Source organism: Falco naumanni, chromosome 16 (genome assembly GCF_017639655.2).
Source record: "Falco naumanni isolate bFalNau1 chromosome 16, bFalNau1.pat, whole genome shotgun sequence".
Lineage (NCBI taxonomy): Eukaryota > Metazoa > Chordata > Aves > Falconiformes > Falconidae > Falco > Falco naumanni.
This window is the reverse complement of record NC_054069.1, coordinates 184709-205804: the sequence shown is the minus strand read 5'-3', so window position 1 is coordinate 205804 and position 21096 is coordinate 184709. Positions and strand designations below refer to the sequence as shown.

The window sequence follows — 21096 nt, the reverse complement described above, 5'->3', positions numbered from 1 at the left end:
AGGTGAGGGGGGGCCGGCTCGCGGAGGGGCGGGCGGGGGGCGGGGCAGGTCCGGGGCTCGGGGGCGGGGCGAGTCCCGACGGGCAATGGGGCGGGGCGGGGCCGCTGTGCCGCGCCGGTGCCTCCGCACGCCCCGGCTGCCGCCGCTGTCCGCCCGCCGCGCTCGGGCCGGGCCGTCGGCTGCCTCGCCCAGTGCCGGCCCCCCCTGTTCCTGTTCCGGCCCGGCCCCGCGGGGCAGCGCGGCGGGATGGCGGCCGGCGGGTACAGGCGGTACCGGGCCGTGATCTTCGCGGCCATGTTCATCGGCTACACGCTGTACTACTTCAACCGCAAGACCTTCTCGTTCGTCATGCCCTCCGTCATGGCCGAGGTGCCGCTGGGGAAGGACGAGCTGGGTGAGTGGCGGCCCCCGGGACCCCCCGCTGCCGGCTGGGTGGCCGTGCCCTGCGGGCTGAGCTGTGTCCCCTGCTCTCCCGGCCGCAGGTGTCATCACCAGCAGCCAGTCCGCGGCGTATGCCATCAGCAAGTTCGTCAGTGGCGTCCTCTCCGACCAGATGAGCGCCCGCTGGCTCTTCTCCTCCGGCCTCCTCATGGTGGGCTTGGTCAACGTGGTCTTCTCCTGGAGCTCCACTGTCACGGCCTTCGCCGGGCTCTGGTTCCTCAACGGCTTAGCCCAGGGGCTGGGCTGGCCGCCCTGCGGGAAGATCCTACGAAAAGTAAGGGCTGGCTGGGAAGGGCGATGGGGGAACCCCAGCTCAGCAGCCCCAGCACCAGGCCCGCAATCCCGAGGGGCTCGCCCCCCCCGCAAGCCCTGGCGCGCGGAGCTGCCAGCTGCGCTGCCCACGGAGCCGTTCCCTGCGCAAGGTCCTGCTGATGCCGGCAGAGGTGTGACAGCGGGTTAGCCCATGCCTGTTGTGCCTCGCTCTGGCCCAGCTGGATCAGTAGCATCTCCTGGTCGCGGACCTTCTCCGCCCTAAAGAGGCATAATTTGTGGAATCCAGTCTTGTAAACGTCACAGCAGAGATCTGGCTGTCTCTTTGCTGCTGGGCAAGGGGTGACAAGCAGAATTGCATCTGCACGCTTGGGGTGCTCAGGAATTGAAAATCACAGGCTGTTCAGGTAGAAAACCAGGTGACGTGGAGGAGCAGCATGAGCCAAGCCTCTTAAGCTGTGTGTTTGGCTTTTGTGACAATTTAAGGGGAACAGATTGATTTCTGCCTTAGGACAGAAGGAAAGGAGGTCAGCTGTGCACTAACCTCACTTGAAAGATGTAAAGTCCAGGGATGCATGTACCTGCAGGACAGGAGTGACACTGAACAACTGTGTTGCCCTTCTGCGAGGCATCTAGCCTCATCTAGCTGGTGAGAACAGGATGGTTGTGTCCGCAGAAAGGAAGGGCCTGAATAACAGAAACAATAGGCATAGTGTTTTCTGAAGACGTTTGTGAACATAGTTCATAGATACTTTCTTGCCGATGACAACCACTCTGGGCAGTCCTGGCTCTGAGTGTGCTTTGCAGCACGGAGCTGATCATGCCTGATACTTAATGCAACAGCAAGTCCTTAAGTTACCTTGTGGCTCTCTGCGTAGCCATTCATGGTCCTGTGCCAGCAGACCCCTCCAGGAGGACGCTGTTCCCAGCAAGTGAGCACGCAGAACCGTGCTGCTCTTAAATTTGCCTCTCCATGGCTCAGTTTCATGGTCTGTAAGTGGAAATAACTCTGAGCTGGCTGGGGGGGGCGAGCACCTGTCAGGCTGGTATGGCTGACACTTGCGTAACGTTTGGAGTTCCCTGTGGGACTAAGGCAGTGAAGAGCAGGTGCTCCCTTCACCTGCTTTAGTAGATCTGTGTCTGGGTTGCCCCAAACCTGCAGTGCAGGCCTTGGCTGAGGATTTTCAGGTGCGGCATCACTCCCTTTCTCAGACCTCACGCTGTTTTTCTTGTTGTTACACAGTGGTTTGAGCCTTCTCAGTTTGGGACTTGGTGGGCAATCCTGTCTACGAGCATGAACTTGGCTGGAGGCTTAGGCCCCATTGTTGCTGCCCTCGTGTCTCTGAACTACAACTGGCGCATGACTTTGTCCTTCTCCGGCTTCATCTGTGTGGTTGTCTCTTTTGTTTGCCTTGTCCTGATTAAAAATGAGCCATCGGATGTTGGGCTGCCCAACATTGAACAAGGACCCAAGAAGGGGAAGAAAGGTAAGCGTGAGACTCCACGGTAAGCGGGCAGCCATGGCAGGAGGCACGGTGCCTGCTTGCCTGTATTCAAGCAGAGACATGTCACGCTTGCTGTCCTGAGGTCTCTGTCCTTCCCGATTCCCAAAACCGCTGCTTGGTGGGCAGGTATAAGGGGTTGTCTTCAGCAACTTTACTCTAGTTACCATTGAGCTGCTGCACTGAAGTTACAAAAGGCATAAACCAAGCCCCTGGGTCATCTTGTGAGAAGCGGCCGGTGTGTGCGGGCTCCTGATGCTGTCACAGCAGCAGCAGAGGAACAGCCTGCCCACCCATCGGTCGTGCTTGTTGGCCTGCCAGCAGCCACCAAGATGTTCGTGGCTGGCTGTTTCATCTCCCCGTCTACTTAATGTCTTCTTACTAATGCTGCCTTGGTTTTCTTGGTGCTTTCTTTGCTCAGATTGTGAGTCGAGTCTCTGGAGGGTACCAACAGCAGGGAACGCTTCCCTAAGCCTGACTTTGTTCTCCTCTGTACTGGCAGGGGACAGGCAGTTCTCCCCTCACCCCGCCATGCGTTCTTTTGACCCCTGGCCTGTGGTGGACTCTGCTCAGTGTTTTCTGTCCTAATCTACGACATCTAGTTAGTAAATGTTTGTTCGGACTATTGAGTATGGTGCTTCTCTGAAAGCAGAATGGGTAGAGGGGAATTGCAACACAGGTTTGCTGTAGGATTTTACAGTCCAGTGGAAACAGCCTGTTTTCCACACTGTCCTGCGATGCCTGTGCTGCTAGACTTGATCTCTTTGTGTAAGAAAAGAATATTGTTTCCCCAGAGCGTTCTCTGGGGAGGGTAGGCTTGTAGGCGTTCCTGGAAGATGATGCAAAAATCAAGGTAACACCTGAAAGTCAGCATCTTTCTTTGGGTCAGTGTGGTGGCGCTGACAGGCACAGCTTACAAACACCAGCACAAAACCTGGAGAAGCAGGTGCTTTTTCTAACAGCCCTTGTGAAGGGTTTATTGGCAACTGCAATACATAAAGTTACTGGGAATAGCGTGTTGATTATTCTTTTGAAATCTTTAATGAATGTGGAATAAATTTGACAGAAGGGATTCTGAAATGACAGCAAAGCCAGGACAAGGTGGGGAGGTAAAGCCATTTGCTACCAGTAGGTAGGAGTATCTCCCTCTGTTGGGTTACCCTTGTGCACGAATCCGGCTGGCAGACCCATCTGTAGTGCTGTGTGTAGGTGTCCTCAAGCAGCAGCAATGTTCCTCCTCATCTTCCTTACAGGTTCCTCCAGTGACAACAGCACTTTGACAGAGCTGCTGCTCTCACCATACCTCTGGGTGCTCTCAACGGGCTACCTGGTTGTTTTTGGAGTGAAAACATGCTGTACCGATTGGGGACAGCTCTTCCTTATCCAGGAGAGAGGACAATCCATGCTTGTGGGTATGATGCAAAGCTGCATTATTAAGCATTGTGGCTGCAATCTGGGAGGTATTGCCAGGAGCTGGACTGGGTACAGGAAAAGGACATGGGCCTCTCCATCTGAGGGGCTTGTTTCCTTGCCTCCTAACTGTCTGCTTAGGTAAACACAGCTATTGAAATAAATTAGCATGCAGTTACTGCATGCACTGAGTAGCTGTGCCAGGGCCCTCCTGGGACTAGCAGATGGGCATTCCTGTACGAGGATGCGCTGGAGGCTCTTGTCTGACGGAGCTGCTCTGAGCTCGCTGTGAGCTGACGGCAGTTGAGCTTGGGCAAGAGGACACATGTGACCAAACTTGACGGCCTGTTCTTTGCTCTATCTAGGTAGTTCCTACATCAGTGCCTTGGAGATTGGGGGTCTGGTGGGAAGCATTGCTGCTGGATACCTTTCTGACAGAGCGGTAGCAAGAGTAAGTAATCTGGACCCTCAGACATGTTGGGAAGTTAACACAGTGTCAGTCTGAGCTGCTTCAGAATTTTTACAGTTTGTTTTGGCTTCCTTTGCGAGTGCTTAAAGATGATTATTAAGGAATGCTCCCCTTGCTTGTGTTGCTTTGGAGGTTCAGGATATACAGAACACAGAGGCAGGGAGCTGCTGCCCCACGCCTCTCAGTACCGTGTTTGTTTCTTCTGCCTTCCCAAGCCATTCTTTTGGATGCGGTTCTGTGTCTGAACTGCCCTGCTTTGAGATGGGGCATTTGAAAATCAGATCACTCTTGATTAACCCATCTCTTTCCCTCCATGCAGAGGCAGGCTGGGAGGGACACAACCCATCTCAACAGCTTAACTAAGGTGCTCAGTCAGGGTCGTGTGGCTACTGCACGGTACCACTGAGAAACAGGCCCATACCGTGTTATGCTGTGTGTGTGAAGACAACTGCTGAGCACCCTAGAAGGTGCTGGGAGATACATGTGCCGATATTAGGGATCACCATACGCCTGTCAGGTTTAAGGTGTTTGATCTGTTTAATTTGTTGGCTTTACTGTGCTTTCTAGATTTTGGTGTTGGAAGAGAACTGGCTGTTGACAGTTGTCTTCTGGCTGAAAAAAATCCCCATGTTAAAATCGAGTGGTGGGATCTGAAGCCAAATTCAGGGTAGAAGCAGGGTGCGTTGATAACAGAAGTATCATTTGTCACTAGGAGCTTCTTGCTTAGCACAGTTTGACTGCAGGCCGTCCTTAAACCAAACCAAGAAGTCTGGCTAGCAGGTGTGTCTTTGATGCGCCATTGTGTTTCTGACAGCTGTGTGGATGGTGTTAGTTGCTAGCAGTATAAAATGGAAGGAGTCCTTCCAGTTTCTGACCTTTATTTTCCCTTCCTGGATCACAGGTGGGTCTCTCAAGCTACGGGAATCCTCGGCACGCGCTGCTGCTTTCCATGATGGCTGGGATGTGTGTGTCCATGTTTCTGTTCCGAGTCACAGTCACAGGCAATTCTCCCAAGGTAATCCACGTGCGAGCAGCTGACCGTAAGTTGGAGGGATAGCCCTTTCATGGTGAGGAGTTTGATGATAGGGAGTGTGACTGTTCCTTGGCCCTTCTTAAGAACTGTGAGTTTGCCTTTTCTTTGTATGTGCTATGGAGGAGCAGGCTAACTTGGTCTGGTTTGGGCTGCTCCTCCTGCCTCAGTTCGCTTGGGCAGCCTGCGTTACCAGCTATAGTGTAGATGTGACTTGCATCTACCCTCATGATTGTTAAATAAATGAAACCTTTTTTCTCCTTTTTTTTTTTTTCTTCTTCAGGAAAATCACTTCTGGACTGTAGTCTTGCAACCTCTAGCTGGTCTTACAAGCCTAAAAGAACAGGAGGTTTCTGCCTTGCATTTTTTCTCCTTCTGCCTGTTTCTGCTTTCACTGATCTGCCTTTTTCCTGTCCTGGGAGGTTGGTTAGCACTACAGAACTTAGAACCAGGGCATTGAGAAGAGATTACTGTAAGTCTTGTAGAAGAAACCTTTTCTTATAATCATTTGATTACACTAACTCACTTTAAAAAGCCTGGATATAAAACCTTTAAGTTGTTACATAGAAGGTTCTGAGAACATTCGTTCATCAGGTAAAATGTAGCCAGTTAAGGGGTCTTGTGAGTGAGGTCAAGAGGAATGATTCTGCCCCTGCAGATGCCTTCCTCCTTGATTTTTGGCAAGTGCTTTTCTAACTCTCTGTTTCTGTTTCCCATCTGGAAAATAAGATGGTATTTCCTTCTTCCTGGGCATCTCGAAATGGTGTTTACAGTTCAAAAAGCATGCTGTAATCTTGAGGCCGTCAAGTTACTTATCCTTTGTTGTCCTTTCACAAGCGACTGATAAATTCCAAGCCAGGTAGTTTTCCTAGAGCGTAAGCTAACACTGAAGTTCAGACTGTTGGGGTTTTTTTGGTTTTGTTTCTTTGTTTGTTCCGTGACACAGAGGTCATCAGATAGTGGCTTCTTGCAAATGAAGATGCTCTGATTGGTCACTTGCATCTAAAATGAGAAAAGGTTTTAGCTGGTGTCTCCAGGATCATTTTTAAAAGTGACTCAGTTCACTTTTCATTGCCCATCTCTCTTCGATGTTCTGGTTCTTCTTTGCAAAATGACATACGTTGTGTGTGCACGGTGTAGGGGGCAGAGCTGTACGAGAGAGAAGAGCTGACGCTGGCTGGCAGGATGGTGTGGTTGGGGTGCAGCTGGGATGTATGTATGTGGGCTCTGTTGCAGGCTTGAGCTCTTCTCTCTGCAGGCCAGAAAGCTGCTGTGAGCTCAAAAATGTCAAAACTCCCTCATACTGTGAAAAGGTTTGAGATTTGTCAGCAGCTGCTGATTGACAACGGTAAGATGCACAGCTCCTGTTTCTGATCTTAACCTGTTTTGACAGCTGTGGATTCTGATTCTGGGAGCTGTGTTCGGGTTCTCCTCATATGGGCCGATTGCCCTGTTTGGGGTTATAGCCAACGAAAGTGCTCCTGCCAACCTGTGCGGCACCTCTCATGCCATAGTGGCCCTCATGGCCAACGGTGAGTAATGCCCCTTTCCCTAGGAAACAAACCAAACCCATGTGTGTTCTTGATGAAGTGAGGTCTAGCCCTTGGGTGCCAAGCCTCGGGGATGCTTCCTGCTGTACCTGATGGCTTTTTGCCCAGTGCTTGAAGTTCAAACCAGGCCCGAGATTTTTATACATGCAGAACCAAGCATTGGCAGCTGTAACTGAGGAGCACAAGCGTTGCTAGTTTTCTGTGTGCTTTCCCTTACAGTTGGGGGTTTTCTGGCTGGACTACCTTTCAGTACCATTGCCAAGCACTACAGCTGGGCCACAGCCTTCTGGGTGGCCGAAATCACCTGTACTGGCAGCACGGTGGCTTTCTTCTTACTGCGGAACATCCGCACCAAGATGGGCCGGATTCCCAGGAAGGCTGACTGAGGATAAGCTGCTCGGTGAAAAGGATGCCCTCATGCTAATATGAATGATGCTCGTTTTTTTTGTTTAACTGGCCTAGGAGTAAGTTACCTATTGCTGCAACCTAGGTAAAAACTTCTTAAATCTTCATCCACTGTCAGGTGCCCAAGGGCACAAGGTTCCTGCTACTGATCACTTTTTCCCTCAAGATGTGATAATTCAGCTCGTTACTGTACCTCCTCCTCACAGGACTGTTGGTGAAGCAAGCAAGCTTCACAGCCCCAGCTTCCCCACTAAAAGTACTCTAAACCAACTGGATTCAGGTGCGGTCACACTTTAAGTTTTGTCCTTACTGTTCGCCTCGGCTGTTAGCTGTCGGCACAGCTTTGTGGTTCAGGGGTGCTGAAGCCAGCCTTTGCCGCGTTTGTTCAGCCCACCCAGCCGCTGTAAGCGCAGATGTTTCCGTTTACTTCAGCGTGAGCTCCCTGCATGCTCTCGGCCCTGGAACAGTGACAGAGCAGTGAATAATGATTATTGCAGTTTGGCCTCACAGCTGATTTCGGAACAGCATGGCTTTAGCTTTACCTGGGATTAGTTGTTAAGAGTGAGGGAGGCATTTGCTCTGGATGAGAACACTGATGCAGTGTTGCGTCAGGACTCTCTGCAGCACTCAAAAATAGGCACATTTCCAAGAAATTCTTGGCACTTCAGGGGAGAGCATTTAGAGAAGCTCCTTCTATTGAACTGATCTTGCCTGGTGCGATTTGTGTACAGTGTTAATGATTTGTGAGGGAGACAGCTGCTGCCAAGGCAGCTTGTAGCAAGCACTCTGCCAATCAGCCAGGAAAACCAACCCAGCAGCAAGTATTGCAACAGCAGCTACTGCCAGCCCACAACTTCTGCAGCTGGGTTTCCTGAAAACCTGTATTTCTAGCACCAGATTGTATTTTTTTTGGCACAAGGTGTGTAGTCTAGAATGTTTTTGGTCAAGAGCTGCGTCTGTCACAGCTGCAGGTAGGGGCTCTGGCTACCTCAGCAGAGCTGCCGCCGGCAGCCTTGAGCAGTCTGGCCCAGAAATCTCTGTAATATGCAGACTCAGGTTTTTAACTGGAATTTTGTTGAATATGCTTAGTTTTTCCCAAAAGGATTTACTGCTTTAGGGTCCTGGGAAGTGGCAAGTTCAACTCATGAAGAACCTGCACACGGGTACTTTGTTGAACAGCTTTGTTTGCAAAAGTAGGTAGCCAGCCTTAATTAAAATAATGCAAGTGAATTACATTTTGTACTTAATTATATAATCTTCTGTTATCTGTGAAATAAAATGGAGCAGTGTAACAGGGGCTCTGGTTGTCTTATGGAGAATGGTGCAAGCAGACCCACACACACCCACTTCCCTCTGCACGTGCCAATGGTGCAGATTTACCCTGCCAACGGAAAACAAATGGCCATCCACCTCTTCAAGGAACGTTTATTACTTCTACACAGAAACCCTCTGCAAAACCATAAGTTAGAGCTATACAGGAAAAATACATATGTACAATTATGAAACGAAAGAAAACAATTGACTGCGGTAAGGGCAGGGACCCACAGCTTGTCTTTCTTCACTCAAGGGCAGTGGAGCTGCAACAGCAGAATAAGCCTCTGTTGCCCAATGTAAACAGTACTAATGAATCTGTTTAAGGTAAATTTCACAATAAAGGTGATAAAACGATGTCCTGGGAGACAGTGAGGCGTGTTTTGGGCATATGCAGTCTCTGCTGTGGAGGAGAAAGCTCCGTGAGAGGACAGCTGGGGAACAGAGGGGCCAGCCAGGGAAGAGAGGCCCTGCTTTTCAGAGAAAGGAGTCTGTGTAACAGGCAAGGCTTTCTCTATGATCCAGGTCCGAAGGGTCCGGCTTTTTCTGCTACCTCCAGAGCAAGTTTTAAGTTCTGATCAAACAACTCGCATCTGAAACAGAAAAACAGAAGGGGATGACTTCATGAATGGAACAGGCTAACAAATTCAGGCTCTCCACATCCCTTGGCTCTGCATTCTGCAAGGAGAGATTCCGTAAGCTGTGAGACAGCAACCTGACTACTGTCAAACTTTGGCTCGACCGTTAATTAAGATTAAGGCTTCTTGTATGGGCTGTTATGTTAGGACAGCAGGGTTTATACCAAGGAAGAGCACCTCCTGCTTCCCTGGTAGGGTGGCACTGGAAAAAGCACAGGTCAGTGCCCTGTCCCTGCAGCAGCATGCTGTGTCTTTCCCCTTCCCTCAAACTCTAGGTCTGCTTTGCCACTTAACTTAGGGGCTACCAGCATTTGTTACTGCACAGGCAGAAAGTGACGAGAGGTTGCGGCTGTGTCATTAAAAGCGGGGTCTTCCTTACCTGATTGGCATCTCCAGGGAGTAGAAAGGATTCTTCAGAGCGAAGTCAGAGTAAATCTCATAGATCTTGCGGAGAAGGGAGTCTATCCCTGCCTGCCTTGGGTCAGCAAGTACCACAAATTTGATCCCTGGAGCCATAATGACAGGAGGGTGAGGAAAGCAGAGTTCCCTGATGGTCCTGGCAAAGCAAAGCAAAGCAAAGCAGTGCCTGGGGCCAGACAGTACCTGTCAGCGTCTGGAAGCAGTGCAGTTTGAAGGTGTCAGTCTCCAGCATCTCAATCCCGGAGCTCCCAACCTCGGGGGACAGCTGCGACCCAATGGCGAACAGCCTGTGGGGAGAGGGCCCTCAATGCCCCCGCCACCCCTGCCCATGCCATCCCTGTCCCGTCAGTTCCCATCCCATCTCACGAGTGGAACATGGAGGCCAGCATGAGCTTCTCGTTGGAGGAGAGGCGGTGGCGGCCAAAGCGGATGGACACCGGGTAGTTGGCAGGGTTGCCCAGGAACTCCAGCACGTCTTTCCCGTCTGCCGTGAATCGCCCGTTGACCTCGGCGCCGTTGATGGCCAGCACGGCGTGACCCACTGAGAGGACAGTCAGTCAGTCAGTCAGCCCGGCCCGGCCCGGCCCGGCCCGCCCCCCCAGCCCGGCCGCCCGCCGCCGCACCGCGGATGCCATCGCGCTGTCCGAAGGCGACAACGACGCGCTCGTCGTGCGGCCGCAGGACGAGGTCGAGCGGGAAGCTGAACGTCTTCTCGGTGTCGGCGCGGGGCGCGTAGTGGTCCAGCTGGTAGATGAGGCCGCCCGCCTTGTTCACCACGTAGACGCTGAAGATCGCCATGACACCGCCCGGCCTCACCCGGAAGTGGCGTCGCGCCGTGCCCCGGAAGCTCCCCGAGAGCACGAGGCCTCCCCACGCCTCGCGCCGGGTACTTCCTTTCTCGGCCGACATCTTGGGAGAGCAGCAGCCGCCGCCGCAGCATGGTGAGCGCGGGGGGCCGCCGGGCCGGGCCGGGGCGGTGGCGCGGGGCGGGAGCGGCTCCCCGAGGGCGGCGAACCCCGAGGAGGGCCCGGGAGGGCGCGTCTCCGCTGCCTCCCGCCGACCGTGCCACCCTTCTCTCCCTCGCAGCCGCCCAAAGACGACAAGAAGAAGAAGGACGCGGGCAAGTCCGCCAAGAAGGATAAGGACCCGGTCAACAAGTCCGGCGGCAAGGCCAAAAAGAAGGTGAGAGCTGGCGGAGCCTGAGGCGCGCCCGCGGAGGTGGCCTTGCGGGCGGCGGACCCGAACCGCGGCTCTCCCGGAGCCTGCCCTGAAGACGCGGGGGGGCTCGCACTGGGCGGGCGGTGCAGGAGCCCGGTGGCTCGGGGGGGGGCTGCTGGGCGCCTTGGGCTTTCCGCAGGTGCGGTGTGGCCGGACCTGAGGAGCGAGGGGCCGGGTGCTGCTGGCGGTGGGGGGTGTGGATGCCATCGTGTCGTTAAAGGAGCTGTGTTTTCGCCTGGTAGCAAGTGTGATGGTGTCAAATCCGAGTAACAAAAGGGTTTTGTCCTTTTTACTTGGAGATACCGTAGTTATCTGCAACACATACATTTACAAAGACAGTTTAGCGCATCTCATTGCTCCCTTAATCTGGGATGTGATGTGGAGACATTTGATGGTGCAGTTCTTAGGGCATCCTAAAGCTCAATCTGGTTTTGTTGCTTAGAAGATGGTTTAGGGTTTTGGTTTTTTTCTTTCTTTTCAAGTAGAAGTGGTCCAAGGGGAAAGTGAGAGACAAGCTGAACAACCTTGTCCTGTTTGACAAGGCTACCTATGACAAACTGTGCAAAGAAGTGCCCAACTACAAGCTCATCACACCTGCGGTTGTCTCAGAGAGACTGAAGATTCGAGGCTCCCTGGCTAGGGCTGCCCTCCAGGAGCTGCTCAGCAAAGGTAAGCACTCAAAGCACTGGAAAAACGGAAAGCTGCTTGAATTGGATGTTTTCCTTTCCTTGCTTACCTAGAAAATTTCATGCTGCATCTGAAGTACACAAACTGGCATGGTTTTGATGAGCCACTGCCTTAGCTTGCATTTCAAAAGGGCTCTAAAGTAAGGAGCATTGGCTCTGCTGTGTTCAGTGGCGTTGCTATCTTAAGAAGATGCTGCTAGAAGGATGGGTTGTGATGTAACCGCTCCCAGACCTGACCAAAAGCCTTGCGTAAGGGTGTGTAGTATTGGGTACCCTGATATTTCCTGTTGCATGTTGTAGTCTGCTACTATTAGGAGGGAACATAACATGCTGGCGTCCTCCAGTGCGCATGCACTCAAACAATTTCCTTTTTTTTTTTTTTTATAGGTTTGATCAAACTGGTATCCAAGCACCGAGCCCAAGTGATCTACACAAGAAACACGAAAGGCGGAGATGCGCCTGCTGCAGGGGAGGATGCTTAGGGAGGTGAGTCAGTGGGCTCTGTGAAGGGGCTGGGTTGGGCTCTCAGGAGCTGACAGCCACACACTGTGTAATAGACAGCTCCCACCTTGATTTGGATGGGTGGTTTCTCCAGATGCTCAGAGGACATCAGTTGCGCTCTGAGCGATTTCCTGGGTGGCATTACTGAAAACATCAGTTCTCCAGAATTAGAGAGCAATTTGCCATTTTGTCCCTGTTGCCTATCAGATGAGGAAGCCATGTGTGTTCTCCCATCTCTGTGGGCTGTGGGGTGCATGTGTCCCTGCTGTCGCAGGGTGTTGTGACAGTGTCCTTGTTGGAACAGAGCTTTGGGACTGTTTGCTGTGTGCTAGCTTGCATTTGACCTGGTTGTGTGATGTGGGACTTCTTGCTTTGCAGGTTCTCCAGTGTCCTCATCAGGAATGTGTCATACGTAGATGCACACAATAAAAAGCAGAATTATTTCAATTGTTTTCAAGAATGTGTATGTTTCATTACTGATCGTGGATTCTGGTGGAGGTCATGGCTGTCTTCCTTCACCGGCCAACTTTTGCATTTATGGTGCTAGGAAAGCACTGCAACCGTGCTTTTATACTGTGAAAAGGGAAGCAACTTTTGCATTGCCTACAGCAGCCAGTGATGTTAAACCATGTTGGGTTTTATTAGGAGGAAAACTGGAGCCTGTTCCTTGCATTGTAGGTAGAGGGAGGTTAAATAAGTAATTTAAATACCCCACCAGCACCTTTCCTAAACACAAGCCATGCCCGCAGGTCTCTATGTACAAGGCAACAGCATCTGTCAGGTCAGTGTCTAGTAGGGAAGTGTAGATAAGCAGCTCTAAATAAAGCTAGAAATATTTTATTTAAATAAAAACTATGCATAGCAAAGGTCTTTAAGGCCTCCTTTTTTTACTAAGGGCTAACAAGCCCTCTAGGTGAGGCAGAATGAGTGAAAGTAATATAAATTAGAATGAAAACATCAGGCACAGGACATCCCTTGCCCCCAGAGCCGGACCTGCATCTGAAATGAGCTTTAGTTGGCGTACCACATAAGTAATGAAAAAGAAAAATTATTTCTCAAAAAATCACTTCTTTAATGGGATGTCATGCTGCGTGTCAGCATAAGACACTGGCAGCACATGCTGTATAAGTTAGGCTTTCTGATTATGAAGATACGGCATAGGCAGGGGACCTTCCTTGCTGGCAGGTCTGCCTTTGTATAGCTTAAGACTTCAGAAATTGATGCCCAGATACACACTATGCCTCTGTTACCAGGGGAGCAGATGAGCTGTTGACCCCCCACGGCAGAGTAGCTTTCAGTAACAGTGCTCAACTCTGTATTACACAATGGTCACCCTGCCTTCCAGGGTCTGACACATCTAGATGTATCTATTAAATAAGAGCGCTAAACTTGGTGGCAGCAGCACTGACAAAGCTGTAGCTACCTACAGTCCATGTTTCCACAACAGCCAGAGCTTGGTTTCTTGGATGCTCCTCTTCTGATCACCTTTTTCTCTTTTCCCTTGATTCAGTTCTAAACTGGTGCCTAAAAGAGAGTGTAGAAGTCAGAACAGCCTGTAGAAAGTGGTAATGGATGCTGCCTCGTCTAAAAACGGCAGTGCTAAGCAGTGTTTTAGAATGGAAGCTCAATTACTTGTTATCTTGGTGAGCTTAAGCACTCTCTTCAGCTAGCTGACACAGATTTCTAGCTTATTAAAAGGTGCCAGTGGGACTACGCAGCTCTGAAAGGTGAGTCAACCTCAATGAGGTAGACACCTTCATGTGTGGCCTCTGCAGCTGCCACCATGCTTCACTCGCAAGTCACACACGCGCTGCTCCGCCCAGATTCAGCACTGCATGCCCTAGATTTTTTGTGCAGTAAGAAGTCTCCTTACACCTGCTGCTACTGCAAAGCCCGCTCCACAAGCAGCGCACGTGAATGGGAGCTGCAAACCCTCTGCTCCGCATCAGCTCGTGCTGCCCTGAGGCTTACCTGGACTGCCATCTCCTGCCATGATTCCAAACCCGCCCGAAGGAAGGGAGCCAGCTGTCGCCCGTCTGAGAGGTATGGTCAAAGTTGGCACCAACACGCTCCACTGGAAGCTTTTTCAGCTTCTGCTTCTCCTCTAAAAAAAGTATTTTGTTCAGTAAGAGTTTTTCAATCAAATTGCTTTTGATTCTCTAGTGCGATAAAGTGAATTAAAACATGTACAGACTGCTCACTTTGTTTGAGAAATTCCTCATACGAAGGTCCAATTTGTTGTTTACTTCCATCCTCTTCCTCTGTTAGCCACGGAGGTTTTGCTCCTAGAAGTCACAGGGAAAATTCATTTAACCACTGAAATTGTCCTAAACTCGAGATGGGTAAAAGCATCCCCTCTTCCCTCTGTCCCTGCAGCTCATCCTACCAAGCAGTGAAGGGAAAGTAAAGAAAAAGAATCTGGCTCGCCTCAGTTAAGGCCATGGCAGATCGCATCCCAAACCACACACTCTATACAGCAGCAGCACAACAGAGTTTTGGTACTACAGAAGTGTTTTCTTCTCCTCTGGTGTGTCAGATATTAGCAAGAGAGTGAGCACCTCCTGGCTATGCTATAACTGCTTCAAAATTGCTTGAGGTTGTTCCTGCTACATTTCCAAGCCAAGAGTTTTCAGTAGGGCACCAACACGACGAGTCACGAAGCCGGTGTGTTTACCTGTGTGAATGTTTCCTTTCCCTTCTGTGTCCTGTTAACAGAAACATAAAACGCTGATGAGAAAGCCATGCTTTCAAGAGTGTCTCTAAAGATAATGGTATTGTGTGTGTGCATTCCCTTCCAGAATCACGTTCTGTTACAAAAAGACAGCTGGAAGCTCTTCTCTCTTTCAGGACCATATGTTTTTTTCAGGGCATGTTTAAAAATGTTTGCTTAATGCCATGCAAGTTAACACCTGATAACTGAAACTCAACTATGGTCACCCAAAGCTGCCTTTTCCAGTGACGGAGGTCACAACCCCTCGTTTCACTTTGTAACATGTGTAACCTGCAGCTGAATCGAAGTTGCGCTCGTTAGCAAGTCACCCCTACCTGGTGCCCAATAAAGGTCAAGGCCTGGCCTGGTTCCATCCAGTTTAAGTCTGGTCCTGTCTGTGTCCTGCTCAGACCAGACTGTTCTGTATCCTGAATGGTGTCCCTGGAACACAGAGGCCAAGCAGCAGTCAGAGAGGTGAGTGACTGCGGTGGCTGGGCAAGTGACAATTGTCCAGAGGCTTCTGGAGCAGTGTTTGTGTTTGGGGAGCTTTGCAGTAAGAAGAAATGTTCTCGGGGCACGGTAACGTTCATGCTTGCCTATTAGCACTGTGCTTGCTCTTTATGGCCGTTAGTGCTCACCCACAGATGGGGGGATTGGAGAGCAGAGTCTTTTTGCGGTTACAGTACTTGCTGTAGTCTATAAAAGTTTTAGCTTTTTATCTGTGAAAGCCTGTGAAGGCTCTGAGCAGCAGCAAGCCCGCTGCTGTGGCGTGCCCAGCGTTCGGAGTGCGGGAAGGCAAATGGCTCTCACCTTTCGGGTCCTGGGGGGCCGCTGGCAGAAGGTCCTGCACGAGGCTCGGGCTCTGGTTGAAGCTGGGTGCGATTCAGGGAAAAAGGAACATTCCTGGTATTAAGCAGCAGCCCCCCAGCACCGCCACCTCCCCCCCCCCCGCCCCGCCGCGTGCACGCTGGTTCCCAGTCCCTGCCGGGGTGCAGCCAGGGCAGGATATGGCTCACCGACCTGCAGGGCGGCCCGCACCGTCTCCCGCTGCCTGCGCTCGGCCTCCCGGATGCCGGCCGCCATCTGCGGGGAGAGCGGGGATCAGGCCGGGCGCGGCGCGGGGCGGGCGCAGGGCCGCGACGCGCCGGGGCTACCTGGCGGATGCGCTCCTCCTCCCGCCGCCGGTGCGCGGCCAGCGCCCGCTCCAGCGCCCGGGCGAAGCGATCGTACTCCTCGGCCGGCACCAGGAACCGCTCCCGCAGCGCCGCCTCCGCCCGGTTCTCCCGCCAGAACCGCGCCGTCTCCCGCCGGTGCTCGGGCCTGCGGGGGACACCCGTCAGGGACACCCGTCAGCGCCTCCCGCCCGGCCGCCCGTGCCCGGCCGCCCGCCTACCCGGCCAGGTGGCGGAGGAGGCCGGCGTGCGGCAGCGCCATCCCGCCGCGCCGCCCGTCCCGCCGCACGCCGCGCCCGCAGCACAGGCACCACACGCGCCGCTCGTGCTCCGCCGGGTCGTAGCGCCGCACGGCCGCGCCGCCATCGCCGGCTGCCGCCGCCCGCGCCGCCGCCCACCTCCTCCTGCAGCCGGGCCAGCGCCTCCCGCAGCCGCCGCCGGTGCGCGGCGCTGTACAGGTGCCGGCGGCCGGCGAAGGAGGTGCGGCGGCACAACCCGCAGTAGTGCACCGCCATGGCGGCGCGGCCCGCAGCGCGCAGGCGCGGGGCTCGGCCTGCCCCGCCCCGCCGGGCCTCGCTGGGGCCTGGGGCGGGTGGCCCGAGGCGGCCGGAGCCGGTGGGCCTGTGGCCACGGCGCCCGGCTGTCCAGAGCTCGCATCGAGGACTTTGCGTTAAAGTTGTAGTAGGTGCCACGTGTCAAAATGCCTCTGAACTCAAGAGGTATGCAGCTGGAGCAAAAACTTGCCCTACTGGAGAAGATGAGATTGGTTATCCTTCTCCTGCGCTCCTTCTAAATTTGAGTCCTTATGTCACAATGCTCATGATTTTCACACACAGTTCTCAGGAAGCTACCTGTGGCAGCACCCGAGGAAATAAGCTTTCTTTGAAAACACGTGGTATGCATCTCAGAAGCAGGGAGCCAGAAGGAATCATAGATCATAGACCAAACTGAGATCTCATGAGATCTGAGAGGAAGTTGTGATAATTACTTGGACCATAATGACTCTTGGGTGCTGATGCTGCAGCATCAGTCCTTATCCATATCAAACTGACAGGTATCACATTGCTCAGCAGTGTGGAAGGCTCTGTGTTTTAATGTCACCTGGTTTGTTTGTCTCGCTGTGTTGGTTTCATTAAAGAAGGGTTCTTGGCTGGTCTGGCAACTAAGCCTGCTTTGCGGGAGTGACCACAGGGACCCCTAAGTGTCTGATGTCATCTCCTGTACCTAGCGTCCTAGAGTGCTGGTGACTGTGTACTGGCTTGGGTGCCTGCCTGTATCCCTCCCACTCTGGGAATCTTTTAAGGTCTGACTCACTCTGCATTTTGCAGGGCTCCTGCCCTCTGAACACGCTCGGTTCGCCCATGCTTTGGTACACGAAGTCAAGAGCCTCTTTGGGCAGGGTCTCCTGAAACTTACTGCATCCTTTTGGAGTCAGCTTCCACAGGCAGGACTTGCGGTTCCCCTCACCGTATGTGAAGCCTGTGGTTTTCTCAAAGCACTTGCTGAAGCACAGATTTTGTCAGATTGTGTTTTTCCAGCCCTCTGGGGCCATTTGAAGAAATGGAAAGTGCTGCCTGCAGAGAGAAATTTGTCTTGAGCTAAAGGACTTGGAGGCTGTGAGAAATAACAGAATACGCCATATCTGAGTGAGGGAAAGAGGAGAGGGTCCTCCCTGGCACCTGTGCTGTAAGGATGGCTGGCGCAGTTGACCACTGACTGCCTTTTTTTGAAGGAGTGTATGACAGAACTAAAATGCTAGCACTCAAGACTCATGGGTTTGGCTGTTGACAAAGAGGAGAAGCAGTTTTCTCAGTGGTATCTTGAACCCAAGGCAGAGCTAAGACCTGAACACAAGCCCTGGCTGCTACGTCCCTGCTTCCCCAGTAGAAGATCAGAGACTCCTGTACTGCTCGTTGTCCCTCTTCTCCTCATTCTGCGCTAGGAGCTGGGAGAAGAGCAGGTACCATGTGAACGGGTAGATCTGCTGTATGGTCTGACTGCCACTTGCACTGTTGCACAGGACAAGAATGATGCGGATGCAGTAATTGAGGGGAGGACAGGGCCAGCTTCCCTTGATTTTGGTGCTCGTCTGCCCGGAATGCTTGAGCTTCATGCTCTGAGGTCTGAGGACTGTAGAGTTCCAAGGGATCAGCTTCGCCTTGAGTTTGTGAGTTCCTGACACTTCCTGAGGAACCAGGATGTTTGTACGTGAAGCATCTTCATCCTCAGTAAGATGGGGAGGGGGAGGGGAAAATGGATGTGGCTATATTAGACCTGGGTGGAATGAGGGAGGGGGATAAGCTGCTTTGTTCTGGGGGATGGTGGGTCTGGCAGAGTGCATATAGAAAGCTTATGTACTTGAAATTTCAGCCTCTGTCCCCACACTTTGTACTCTCAGCCTGTTTGTCAGATGGGCTCTGTGCATTGATTGACCCCTGCCAAGGCAACCGCTCACAGAGCTGCTGAGCCAGCTCATTTGTTCTTGCGGGATTGTTAAGCATGTATGATGCTCAGGACTCCCAAGCAGTTCACTTTTTTGTACTTTTCTGGCCTCACTGGAAGATGACAGCACATCCTCCTTGGAGCAGTCCGGGTCAGAGTAGTCCCAGGATATGTCTGGAGAGGTGGTTACTGAGGTTCACCAGGCTGTCAGATGTGGCCTGCTCTATGGCAGGGCTCTCAGAGGTGGGGCAGACTAGGCTGGGCTTTACCTGAATCTACAGATGAAGCTGAACACCAGGTTCTAAGGAGAAACATCACCCTGCTGGTCCTACCTGAGGATAGTTTCTAGACCCTGCTGTCCAGAGGCAGCCTGGGGAAGCTCTAGTGCAATGCAAATTCCAGGGCAAAGTCCTCCAGGTGCCTTCTCATCCCTCTAAGTGTTTTATTTCCTGTTTTGCATACAGTGTGCATGTCTGCACGTTATTGCACCGCTGCAGCCAGCCCGAACAATGGCACTCAGCTCTGAAATTTTACTTTCTCTTTCCCCTGCAAAACCAGAAAAGCTTAAATTACACCTTCAGCCCTCCTTTCACAAGTGTATCTACCCAAAAAGCTGCATTCAGAGGGGAGTGCGTCTGCAGGCATAGCTATGTAATGATATCCTCGTCTTTGAGATACAGGCTTCAACTTTAAATAAGTTTAGAAGAATTCTAGTCCGAACACGTATGTTCTGGCTGGGAAAAAAACCAAAACCAACCAAACAAACAAAAAACCCCAGCCTTTTCCCAGGTCATTCCCTGAAACATTGCCAGCCTTGGTAGGTAATACCATGTCCTGAACTTACCCCTGGCATCTGGCAGTGCCCCCAGCAGTGAGCACCCGTGTGCTGGCGGGGGGTCAGCTTGCCACTTCAGCATGTGATGGTGCAGGGTCTCATCAGGAGCTGGTAGATGTGGGGAGCCCGGAGACACCAAGGTGAGCTTGTATTTTTTTGTGTTAGCCTTATTTTCTGTAAACTGTGTACTTACTTTATAGGTAATTGCAGAGACTTCTAATTTGATCTGATCACATTTAAACATAAAGAAAATGGGCTTTTTGTTAACTTCTAGACTGGAACTTACTATTTACTGGATTTTACAATTGTCAGCTGAGTTTTGGAGATGGGAATCTTTTTAAAGGGAAGCCAAGTCAATCGATCCCCCTGAGGCCCTTACCTTGCAGAAACTCTTCAGTAGTGATAGCGAGTTTGAGCTCCTCTGCCATATCCGAGTCTTCAAGGCTGTTTTTTACGTGCAGGCTTTCCCAAAATGACTTGTTTTGAAACCTCAAGTACATTTTATTTTGTATGGCAGAGTAATCTCCAGGTGCTGAGCACAGTGGGATCTGTGAGGGTGGCACAAAGAATCCCGTGAGCTTGAAGCACCCTGTGTGCTGAGAGACTTGATCTAATACTTTTTTTCTTTTCTTTTATAAAAAAATATCACACAGGTGGATGAAAGGCTGGTCTCTGTTTCACACTTCACTTATTAAAGTCCGTTCCAGTGAGTAAATGGTCCATATTGGTGGAATAAGCGAGCTGATTGAGGATAAGATAGGTGACACCATGTAGGCTCTGTTTTCTGCCCATTTGCTTTGCTAGAGCCTTGATAAATGAGCCATTCCTGTGTTTGTTAGGCTAATGTGTTAGGAGTTTTCTGCTTCTGATAAAATCACAGCATTACCTACACTCTGCAGTGGACTTCCCTGGTCCAAGAACCTGAATGTCTCTGGAGGCAGGACAGATCTCTGAGGGATGCACAGAGTGCCTAGGATGCGTTTGCAGGTATCAGGGAGCTCCTTCACTGCTTTTAAGACTGAAATGACCGGCTTTTGATCAGCACAGGTAAAACACTGAGGCGGTGCCACAGCCAGGGAAAAGGAGCTGGGTTAAGCAAATACCGGGTGTGCTTTCACAGTGTGTCTTGTAGAAACTTTTTGTGCAGCTTGAAGACACAATCTGAATTCTGCACCGTCCTGAATCGTTTTTTGTTTCTTTGTGTCTTTCACACATGGCCTCTGCTTAATCTGTCCGGGGTATTACAAAAGGAAGCGAGGTGATTTGTGGTATTAAAGCATGGTTGTGATACACCCTGATCCTACTTGCCTGCTCACTGTCACTCTTCTACATGGGGGCAGGGGACGTAGGTGGCACAGGTGGAAACGGAGTAGCTGCAAATCAAAATCCAAGCCTTGGCTTAGTACCAGCAGGTGATTAGGTTTCAGACTCTCTCTCTATGTTGTCCATTTTGTAGGAGGACGCAGGTTATGCTTGTAGCGGAGGAGGACATCAGGGGCTTGCTGCCAGTCTGTAACAGGGAGACAGACAGAAAGAGGCTGGTTTTCGTACTTGTTGGAAAAGATTGCGCCAGAATATTACTGTCATGATGTTGGGGGAATCCCAGCTTAAAAGTGAATTCCATGACCCTTGCACCAAAGTTTGGCTTCCAGTTTGGGGTTTTTCTGCATGATGAAAGACAAGGGTAAGGTGCTTTTCCCCACTGCAGGCTTGCTCTGCAGCGCTTTAGGCCAAATGTTCCTCCACTGTTTGCTGTTGCTATTCTCACCCTTTACTTATTTGCACCTTTTGAGGCAGGCTGTTGAAAAATAAGCCACACACTAAAGTGAACTTTTCTTGAAAAGGTAACCTTCAAGGGGCAGAGGAGGATTTGGCATGCTCAGTTTTGCCTCTTCAATAAAAGCAGGCACGATAGTTTGTACTGTATTAAGGTTTGTGTAGTTCTTCTTAGGCATTCCACAGATGCCAAGTCGGTAAGGCTTTGCTTTTGCTAGATGCAGAAGACCAGAGTCGCATAACTGTTTCCACCCTTGTGTGACAAAGTTCAGTCCTTAGCAGAGAGGACTGCTCCTCATCAGATTCCTCA

At 51.6% G+C, this 21096-nt stretch overlaps 4 protein-coding genes across 5 annotated transcripts; 2 read left to right on the top strand and 2 right to left on the bottom strand.

Moving 5' to 3' along the window:
* The first annotated feature begins 132 nt into the window (after positions 1 to 132).
* Positions 133 to 8369, top strand: SLC37A4 (solute carrier family 37 member 4). Of its 2 annotated transcripts, XM_040615893.1 has the most exons (9): positions 133 to 394; positions 483 to 715; positions 1955 to 2198; positions 3467 to 3625; positions 3989 to 4074; positions 4994 to 5107; positions 5406 to 5471; positions 6516 to 6654; positions 6892 to 8369. In XM_040615893.1, the coding sequence occupies exons 1-9, from the start codon at positions 247 to 249 to the stop codon at positions 7056 to 7058; spliced, it is 1356 nt and encodes a 451-aa protein (XP_040471827.1). In that variant the 5' UTR covers positions 133 to 246; the 3' UTR covers positions 7059 to 8369. The 2 variants fall into 2 exon arrangements, with proteins under 2 accessions (XP_040471827.1, XP_040471828.1); XM_040615894.1 differs by lacking the exon at positions 5406 to 5471 and having other exon boundaries at positions 134 to 394.
* Positions 8370 to 8488: 119 nt separating this feature from the next.
* TRAPPC4 (trafficking protein particle complex subunit 4) lies at positions 8489 to 10355 on the bottom strand. Its single transcript, XM_040615896.1, has 5 exons — positions 10070 to 10355; positions 9813 to 9987; positions 9630 to 9733; positions 9406 to 9532; positions 8489 to 8981 (listed from the first exon to the last, which is right to left on the bottom strand). The coding sequence occupies exons 1-5, from the start codon at positions 10353 to 10355 to the stop codon at positions 8903 to 8905; spliced, it is 771 nt and encodes a 256-aa protein (XP_040471830.1). The 3' UTR covers positions 8489 to 8902.
* On the top strand, positions 10278 to 12298 carry RPS25 (ribosomal protein S25). Its single transcript, XM_040615897.1, has 5 exons — positions 10278 to 10387; positions 10533 to 10628; positions 11150 to 11333; positions 11738 to 11836; positions 12230 to 12298. Exons 1-4 carry the CDS (start codon positions 10385 to 10387, stop codon positions 11830 to 11832), a joined length of 378 nt encoding a protein of 125 aa, XP_040471831.1. The 5' UTR covers positions 10278 to 10384; the 3' UTR covers positions 11833 to 11836; positions 12230 to 12298.
* Positions 12299 to 12672: 374 nt separating this feature from the next.
* On the bottom strand, positions 12673 to 16248 carry CENATAC (centrosomal AT-AC splicing factor). The gene is given in 10 exon segments (XM_040615895.1): positions 12673 to 13375; positions 13823 to 13955; positions 14053 to 14136; positions 14526 to 14556; positions 14897 to 15002; positions 15372 to 15433; positions 15582 to 15644; positions 15716 to 15881; positions 15955 to 16128; positions 16130 to 16248. Coding segments are annotated over 10 exon segments (981 nt in total). The 3' UTR covers positions 12673 to 13332.
* Positions 16249 to 21096: the final 4848 nt, after the last annotated feature.